General features: G+C 51.2%; 2 protein-coding genes across 2 annotated transcripts; one reads left to right on the top strand and one right to left on the bottom strand.

Moving 5' to 3' along the window:
• Positions 1-390: 390 nt before the first annotated feature.
• Positions 391-3859, top strand: CIDEB (cell death inducing DFFA like effector b). The gene is made up of 5 exons (XM_081107073.1): positions 391-713; positions 1013-1157; positions 2554-2703; positions 2930-3120; positions 3296-3859. The coding sequence occupies exons 1-5, from the start codon at positions 673-675 to the stop codon at positions 3426-3428; spliced, it is 660 nt and encodes a 219-aa protein (XP_080963199.1). The 5' UTR covers positions 391-672; the 3' UTR covers positions 3429-3859.
• NOP9 (NOP9 nucleolar protein) lies at positions 3822-9237 on the bottom strand. Its single transcript, XM_081107059.1, has 10 exons — positions 8887-9237; positions 7920-8363; positions 6879-6989; positions 6519-6660; positions 6219-6411; positions 5666-5806; positions 5138-5263; positions 4738-4974; positions 4445-4550; positions 3822-4105 (listed from the first exon to the last, which is right to left on the bottom strand). The coding sequence occupies exons 1-10, from the start codon at positions 9128-9130 to the stop codon at positions 3948-3950; spliced, it is 1902 nt and encodes a 633-aa protein (XP_080963185.1). The 5' UTR covers positions 9131-9237; the 3' UTR covers positions 3822-3947.
• Positions 9238-9282: the final 45 nt, after the last annotated feature.

The following is a 9282-nucleotide window of genomic DNA, read 5'->3' as shown; positions in this document are numbered from 1 at the left end:
ATAAAAGTGAGAAATGCAGAGTGGCTGAAGCAGGCAGTTCTGCAGAATTAAATTAGGGAAATGTTGAGCCAGCTGCTCCCCTAGACCACGAAGGAAAGAGCAGGAAAGCAAGAAGTTCCTTGCCACAGGATCCTGGAGGTCCATGGATCAGGACCCATCCTCTTCTATGCCCCACCCAGACACACTGCCTCACCTCCCATTTCTCCAAGCCCTGCCCATGATCTCACCCTCAGCCCCGCCTCCCTTTTCCTAATGCGGCAGTTTATGGAGTTTTCAGTAGGTGGCAGCATGTACAGCACAAGTCACATACTGTAGCTTCTATACCTAGAAATGCCCTCCGTACAAAGACAATCGCCATCCTCTTACGTAGTTACCATTAACCCTCACATCACAAGCTGCCACCAGAGACAACATCCACACAAAACTTCCCCGGCTTCTGCCTGGCAACTCTGGGCCTTAATCCTTCTCCCAGGACCCCATCTAGGCCCCTCCTCTTCTCCCTCCCCTGGGACTTTGCCCTTCCTACAGGCCCTCCAGGGGGCCAGAGTCCGGCTTGACTCATCCTCCACCTCACTGGGGCTGAGGTCCCAGCTCTGTAACAGTAAACATCACTTCAGCCCAGCACAGCGGAGAACAACCCAGCCCAGAATTTTTCTGCTCTTTCCCTACACCATGGAGTACCTCTCTGCCCTGAGCCCCAGCAGCCTGGTCAGGTGATTACTGATCTTCCTCTCCACTAACTCTGGGGATAGCGGCAGGGCAACAAATCTCTACTCGGCCCCTTGGAAACTCATGAATCTGTACCCCTTTCCCCTCCCCCTCCACTTTCCACAGTGGGCTTGTCCAGCTTCTACCACCCACCTCCACTCCATTGTCCCTCCCTCTCTCCCTAGGCTACCCTAATCCAAAAACCTAAATCCCTCACTCTCTAACACTCCAGCCACCCCACCCCCATCATCTCCATTACACTCAGCAAACCCCTCACTCCTTGACCTTTTTTCCCAACTACCAGGTCAGTATCCAATATGAGCTCTGAGTTTGGCCGTAGGGTCTGGACCTCAGCTCCACCACCACAGCGACCTTTCCGCGTCTGTGATCACAAACGGACCACGCGGAAAGGTCTGACAGCTGCCACCCGCCAGGAACTGCTAGACAAGGTGAGTGAGCCAAGTCCCTGGGTTCCTATCCGAGGGGCAGCCAAGGGGCTCAAAAAGAGTGAGAACTTGGAACGACCAGCAGAAAGGGCTGAGGTTATGCACCCCTCCCTCTGAAGACTAAAGCAGGAGGGTGAGCCCAGTAATCTCTGCTGCATTTGGGTCCATCTATTTTTCCCCCAAGGAGTTGGCATTTCTTTGGGGATAGGGGAAGGAGTAGGGAGGGTTGGAGGGATAGGACTTAGAAGACAGTGTGGACTGGCAATTTGTGTGACAAATCAAGTTCAAGTCCTGCTTCTGTCACCTCCTTTTGTCAAACCTTGGGAAGTTATTTAACCTATAAAAATGTCAGTTTCTTTCTTTTCTGAATTTTAGAGGACATTAAAGCTGGGGAAATGAGCCTAGGCTGGTCTGCTTTGGCTCACTAAGAAGTCAGAGAAAAGGGGGCCTTGGGGACAGGTTCAGGGGGGTTGCCTGGGATAAATTGCCACTGCCCATTGCTGCCCTGTTTGCAAGCCTGGTGGGGTCCCTTAGAGTTTAGGAGATGCATGACTGTTGGGAAAGTGGGGGGGGGGGGCGGGGGAGAGGCCCCGGAATGCTCCTGGGAGGGAGAGCACCCACTGATGCCTTCATTTTTGAGGGGTTTTTAAAGGTTGGATGTTTAGGGGAGATCTTAGGGGCAGATCTCAATAGAATATTCACTAGCTTTATGTTGATCTACCAAATTGAAATTTATTCTCTTAACTTCATCTGCCCTTGGGTGTGGTTGGCAAATGGCACTAATTGAATTTGTCTCCTTAAGTAGGGTGATTTAAGCTATTTACCCTCTGGTTGGGGAAAAGTCAAAATGTCAATTTCTTCATCTATAAAAAGGGAGTAATAATACACCTCCTTGGATTGTTGAAGAAAGTAAAAGAGGATAGTGTATGTAAAGTGCTATCTGGCACTAGTAAAGACAAAAGGATTGTCATTATTACTGAAAACGGCTCTGGAGAACTCTATGTAGGGGGTAGGGAAGCGAGGTGGGGGGTAAGATTCCATTGCATCAGACCCCATCAGCATAATGCCTTATGCCCATTCCCAAAAGATGGATTTCAAGGGAGCCTGGCTAGCTTTCCAATTCCTAATCAGGAGTGGCTTGGAGGGAAGCAGGGGGAAATAACAATGACATGGTAGGAGCCAAGCAGGAGCAAATAGGAAGAAAGGTCAGCTCCTGGTCAGGGCCCCCCAGTGAAAGAGCACTGTGAGCTGGAGCTGTTTGAAGGGATGGCAAAACAACAGGAAGTACAGGTGGGATAGCAACCAGTGTCTTGGGCCAACCAGTGGATGCTGGGCAGCTGGAGAGGGAAGGCATGAGACAAGCTCTGCCATTTCCCTCCTGCTTCTTGCCACTGGGCAGGCACTGGAGACCCTGCTGCTGAGCGGAGTGCTAACCCTGGTGCTAGAGGAGGATGGGACTGCCGTGGAGAGCGAAGACTTCTTCCAGCTGTTGGAGGATGACACATGCCTGATGGTGCTGGAGTCTGGGCAGAGCTGGAGTCCCAGCAGGGTGAGGCCTGTACTGGGCTGCTATAGGCCACCAATCCTTTCTCTCTCCCAAGCCTCTCCTCCTGCCTAACCCTCATCTTGAGGGCAGGAGTGATGAGAGAGGTAAGGAGTTTTTAAAGACACCTTATGGTGGACTACCAGTCCAGGCAAGGGTGGGTCTGTCCCACTACTGATGGGTCTTAGTGGTGGGTGTGAGGGGCCATTGCACTCACGGGGGTGTTCTACAGAGTGGGATGCTGTCCTATGGCCTGGGCCGGGAGAAGCCCAAGCACAGCAAGGACATCGCCCGCATCACCTTTGACGTGTACAAGCAAAACCCTCGAGACCTCTTTGGGAGCCTGAACGTCAAAGCCACATTCTATGGGCTCTACTCCATGAGTTGTGACTTTCAAGGACTTGGCCCAAAGAAAGTACTCAGGTCAGAGACCAAAATGTTTTACTTCCCCATCCCACAGTTTCAGTCCCATAATTCCTTCTCCTGCACTGGCCTAACCCATTAGCTCTCAATTATGGAGAGCCCCCACCCTCCCCCTCCCCACCAGCTCTATGGCTTCCTCCCGGCCATCTGACTGCCTCTTGTCTCTGCCCTTCAGGGAGTTGCTCCGATGGACCTCCACACTGCTGCAAGGCCTGGGCCATATGCTGCTGGGAATTTCCTCTACCCTTCGCCATGTAGTGGAAGGAGCTACACAGTGGCAGCAGCAGGGTCATCTCCATCACTACTGAGAAGGGGCTCGGAGCTTCTGCTCCTGGAGATGGCTGCAGGGACTGTGACAACATCCCGTTTAGGGACCCGCAGATAGTGCAGACTAGATAATTCACCTGGTTTTCCCACTGCCCTCTGACCTCATCAGCATAGTGCCTTACACCCCTAGCCTATACCCATTCCTGAAGAATGCTGTCCCTTCGTAGCCATCTTTTCAGCCTCCCACCTACCCTGAAAGCCACAACCTTGCCCCAGGCATCTTGATAGCACTCTGCTTGCTGCTGCCTCTAGAGTTCCTACAACTCCTCTCCCTGAGCTCCCCAGAGCACTGAAGACAGCCCTCTTGAACTTTACCTTGAGATCTCTATTTCTCCATACCCTTCCCCCGCCAAGAATAACAAAGACATTTCCAATACATATAAAAATGTTTACCAATAAAACTTTTGACTTCAATGACTTCGATTTAAATTAGTGCGGGAACAGGATAAACACGCCCTTTCCTCCTCCCCCATCAACACCCAGTCCCAGATCTCAAGGCCTCAGTCTTCAAGAATTGAGTTCAAAACCCGCCTCCGCTTGGCCACTGCCCCCTGTTGCTGTTCCCAAGCTTCTCGACGCTTCAGGAAGGTAGTCAGGGCCACATTTCGAGCCACATGGTGGCCAAAAGGGTCTTTTATCAGCTCTTGGTTCCGCTCTCCTGCAAAGGGAACCATTCATGTTCAGTATCAGCATGCAGTCACCACCTATGCTTGAAGGGACTCTACTTGGGGTGAAGGTCTCTCCATTTTACCTGGACCCTGGGTCTGCCTTGAGATAGAGTTAACCCCTCCTTCTCCAAAGAACAAACTGGGAGGAGGGGTAAGAACACAGAACTGCACAATCACAGAGGGAAGGGGAGAGGAGGCTGCTAAGCACCATGGCCAAGTCACCCTTTGCAACTGAAGTCTCTGCTGAATTTAAATCCATCCCCCAGCCACCCGGCTCCTGGAGTAAGGAAAGGGAAGTCTGGAGGTCCGAGAGACCTGCTGGTACTCACCCAGCTCAGCAGCAATTTCCTTCCGGGCCCCCAAGGCTGCTCCATTCCAGATGGCATCTAACACCCGGCTGCCATGGCGACTGCAAGCCAGAGCCACATACTGTCCCTGCATTGAGACAGACAAGGTAGGTCCCTCTAGGGCAGTTCTTGAAAATATGCTGGGGAGGGCAGGAGGGAATGGAGTTTCCGTTTAAAGACTGAGTCAAAAGAGTCTAGGAAAGACAGTCCGGGGGAAGCTCATGTTCTCTAAATAGATAATGGCAGAGGAATCAAAGCAGAAGTCTGAGTCTAACCTTTAGGGTCTTAAGCACACGGCGGCGCTGCTTGCGCGTCACAGAAGGGCTGGTCAGGACGGCATCAAGCACATGGGAACCAGCAGGACTTTGGGCCAGAGTCAGAACTTGTGGTCCCGTCAAGGCACCCAGACTTCGAAGTATAAGGCCAGGAGTGGAGAAGTGCAGCAGATGCTGGAGCAGTAGAGATCCGAGGACTGTCACTTCTCCCAGGGCCCTGGCTGTGCCCATTTCAACCTGAAGACAGGGATAGGAAATCAGGAGGTAGCCACCAAAATGCCACCTCCACTTGGATGAAGCCAGAGATCTCACCACCTTCACCTCTGTGGTGAGAGGCTCCCTAAGCCCCGGGAGACCTGGTCCCCAATCAGTCACTGGCTTGGCCTTTCCCCTACCTCACCTGGTGGTCCGCAGGCACTGCCCCCTCCTCCTCCACCAGTCCATAGTACACCTCATAAGCCATCAAAGTGGCAAAGAGAGGCACACAGGCCACTTGCCGGGAAGAGGGCTCTGCACAGTGGAATGCCTAGATGAGAAGACAAAACATAATGAATCTGAGAACCGATTTTAACCCTGAATTTCTAGACTAGGGAAAGCATTCAGGAGTGGTGAGATGCCTTAACTTCACAAGAATATAAGCTGCATGAGGACAGGATCTCATCTGCCCTGCTGTATCCCCAGCCTCTATACATATAACAGGGGTCAATAAATATTTATTCCTTCAATAAACTTCTCTCTTTGTTCTGGGAGACAATTTTTCATTCTAGGGCTATGAGATGGCTTTGGCCTCATTTCCCCTTGTTATCTATGAACTCCCTGAGCATTAAATCTCTTGGGGCCAGAGATACAATGACTAAAGATTCGATAAGTCTTAAGAGACAGAATTTGAACCAAGGGCATAAATGGGTTGCAAGTAACACCCACTCACCTCTAACAACAGCTGCAGAACCTGGGCTTGGTGGGTTCCAACTCTGCGGCAGGCTCCCACCAGGGCAATGACTACCCCTGGGTGACCCTGTGCCAGCACAGCTTCCAGGGCAGGGCTCAGCTCCTCAAATACGGGGGACAGCTGAGGGGAGACATGGAGTAAAGAATCTTTGGCATTTGGGCTAAGTTATTCAGAGAAATCTTTCTGCCAAAAACAACTAAAGATGCTAGATAAGACAAAAAGCATGGCCAATGTCAGGACTTTCTGGATTTGTAGTCAAGTGCCCAGTCTGGGTGAGCCATGGAACCTCAAGCTGCTAACCTGGATTAAGTCAGTTTCCTGTTGGTATTGGCGTTTGAGAGAAGCCAAAACAAATCCTTTCTGGGAAGAAGACACCCTCACCCTATGCTCTGGGAAACTCCCAGGAATAACTTTTTAAGGGGAAGAGCCAGCACACAGTCAGAGATAGGCACACCATACATAAGGCCCAATGAACAAGAACTAGTAGAAGCAACAGCGTACAGACACAGACCCAGCCAAGTTCCCGACTCACGAGCTCAGGGGTAGTGACAGCATCTAGTAAACGCTGCAAAGGGAAGTTGGCAATAGGATGTGCAGCCATGGTCTGCAGCTGCCCTTGGAAGTGATCCTCAAAAAGGCTCTGGAGCCTCGGGGGCTCCAACACCAGCAGCACCTGCTCCAGAAGTCTGGAGCTCGTCTGATCCCGCAGAAATAGCAGTAGGGGGCTGGAGACAAGAAGGAAGTTTTAACTCCACTCCATCCAAAATACCTACACACCTCATTTATCATACACACCCCATCAATCCTGACCGATCCTGAGGCCAGACCTTACCTGCCATCTGCTGAGGAATTGCGGTTACTCAGATAGTCAATCACAGCATTACAGAGGTGGGCACACACCTGGGGCACTTTGCGGTGTAAGATCTGTAAGGCCACTTGAAAGCAGAAACTGGAGATCTTGTCGGTGATAAACACTGTTGGGAGAGAGCAGAAATAATAAAAGCAGCTTTCCCAAAATCCAGACGACCTGCACAACCTCAAACAAGGGACAAGGGACCATGGAAAAAGGGTCTATAAAGTCTTTGCAACACAAATCAGATCAGATGTGAAAAGAAGACTGATCTAAATAAGGGCCTTATTTGAAGATAATCACCTCCAGAAAAGTAGACCCTCCTCCTACTTCCCTCCTTACCAGCAATGTCCTTCAGAAAGCAGGAGCTCAGGTCCTGAAGACAATTCAAGAAGGATTCAGGAACCTCGAAATCAGTTGGTTTACATTCCCGAGCTGGAGTTCTTTGTGCTTCTGAAGGAAGATCAAGTGGCAAGACCACAAAAAAACCATGCCAGAGGGAGAAGAATTCCACAGGTCAGGAATTTTCAACCTTTTCCATTTCATCGCACCCATAAACAAATTACTAAATTCTGCAGCACACCAGAAAAAATGTATTTTGCCAACTGACAAAAATATAAGTAAAGTTTTGATTCATTCACACTGGACAGCTATTGTTGTGTTAGGTGCCTTTTTTTATTTGACAATCTAAGGGAAAAGAGGTCAGTGCCCCTGACTAAATAACAGGTATCACACGTTTTAAATATTCTTGCAGCGTGTCACAGCACACCGGTTGAAAATCGCTGGCCGAGATGAACAAGGGTTTACCTTAGAAATGCAGAACACAACTGAATTTCTCTTCCCATCTAGATGATGGAATTGAGACCACATTTCTGTTTCAATTTGTCTGAGACACTTCAACCATGGACCATGGGAGATAGTCCAAACTCCTTAGCCAGAAATTCAAAATGTTCCCAAAATCAGGCCTTATCTAAATTCTCTAACCTTATTTCCCAGTTTTTAAAAATGTAGGTCACTGCCTATGAATGAATCACGAAATCAATTTCATGGGTCTCAACCAGCACCTTTGTGATGGAATAGAACAGAATAAAAAAGGAAAGAAAATATTAGAGTGGGTTGCATGTAGTAAGGGTATTATTTCCTGATCGTTTGCTTACATCCAGTATGTGTCTACATCCACATGTACATGAGTCATGGTTAGCTTTCCCTAAACACACCCTGCCTCTGGCCTCTGTAGCACACTAATCTTTGGCCAGCTAACCCTGTCCTAACTTCTGTTAGTTCTTCAAGGTCGTGAAGACTTACTCCTCTGCCACCATCTCCTCCTGAACTTCCTAAACTCTCCTTTCCTCGCGGCCCACTTCCCTCTCCTGTAATACTTACCAGGTGACCGGGAGCCCCGGTGTCTGGCTCTCTCCGGCTCCAGAAGAGTCCCTCCTAACACCTGCAGCAGAGTTCTGACCACGAAGCTGCCATGTGTGTCTCCACAGTAGAAAAGGAAATCATCACACACCTCAGAGGCTAGTCCCAGCACCAGCTCCTCCAGGGTCTCCAAGGGAGGCACCTCCTCCTCCTCCGCTGCCTCCTCCTCCGCACAGCTCCCCAGCAATCGGGGCAGCTGCTGCAAAGCGCTCTGCAATACGTGGACCCCGCAGCGGTGACAGGCCACAGAGCGCAAGCTGGGGCGCAGAGCAGCCAATACTCCACACAGAGGTTTCAGGGTGCTGTACCCCAACAGTTCCTGCAGCATCTCACTGCCAGTCCTGTTTGTGGCCAAGGCGAGGGCCTGAGCCTCCACTTCCTTCAAAACATTGTGCACCATCAGCTCTGGGAAGACAAAGACATATTTTATTTATTTATTTTTATTTTTTGATTAAGTTATTACATGTGTCCCTATCCCCACATTAACCCCATCCCCTCCCCACTCATGCCCTCACCCCCCTGGTGTCCGTGTCCATTGGTTAGGCTTACATGCATGCATGCAAGTCCTTTGGTCTCTCCCTCTTACCCCCACCCTCTCCTACCTTCCCTCTGAGGTTTGACGGTCTGATTGATGCTTCTGTCTCTGGATCTATTTTGTTCATTAGTTTGTGTTGTTCATTATATTCCACAAATGAGTGAGATCATGTGATATTTATCTTTCTCTGACTGGCTTATTTCACAAAATATTTTAAAGAGACTGAGAGGAGGTTATGTTCCATCACTTAGCCCAGGGGCTGGGAGCGAGGAAGAGGACACGGGAGATGAAACAGTCCCCACGCCCTGGGAACCCACCATAAGGTCCTTGCCTGCACTGAATTTTATGCCCAGCAAACCCCTCTCCTGGTCCCACCCGGAAGAGCCCACCCACCTCGTTCTTCTCCGGCCTCCGGGGCCTCTTTCAGCGCCGACAGCGCCCGGCGGAAGTACCCCAGCGCTTCGGGGCTCAAGTGAGGGTGCGTGTCCAGAGCCGGCGGCGAGCGCCCGTCCGGGGGCGGGCAGGGCTGTCGCTCGCGGCCTGAGGGGCGCCCCAACACCTTGGCACCGCGCCCCCGTTTGCCACCAGCCTTGAAACGGCGCCCGGCCTTGTGGGGGGAGCGCGGCCCCAGCCCCATGGGTGCTCCGGTCCCGGTCAGCCCGCGAAAGCTGCCGCGGCGGCGACGTGAGCGCGACCCGCCAGGTGGTCTGGCTCCAGGCGAGGGTGGGAACGCGACGCTCAGGGCGCCGCAACGTCATAGGCCCGCGACGGCCGACAGCCCCGCCCCCT

Source organism: Myotis nattereri (genome assembly GCF_964212035.1).
Source record: "Myotis nattereri genome assembly, chromosome: 1".
Classification (NCBI taxonomy): domain Eukaryota; kingdom Metazoa; phylum Chordata; class Mammalia; order Chiroptera; family Vespertilionidae; genus Myotis; species Myotis nattereri.
The sequence above is the reverse complement of the archived record's forward strand: the minus strand, read 5'-3'. Positions and strand labels throughout refer to the sequence as shown.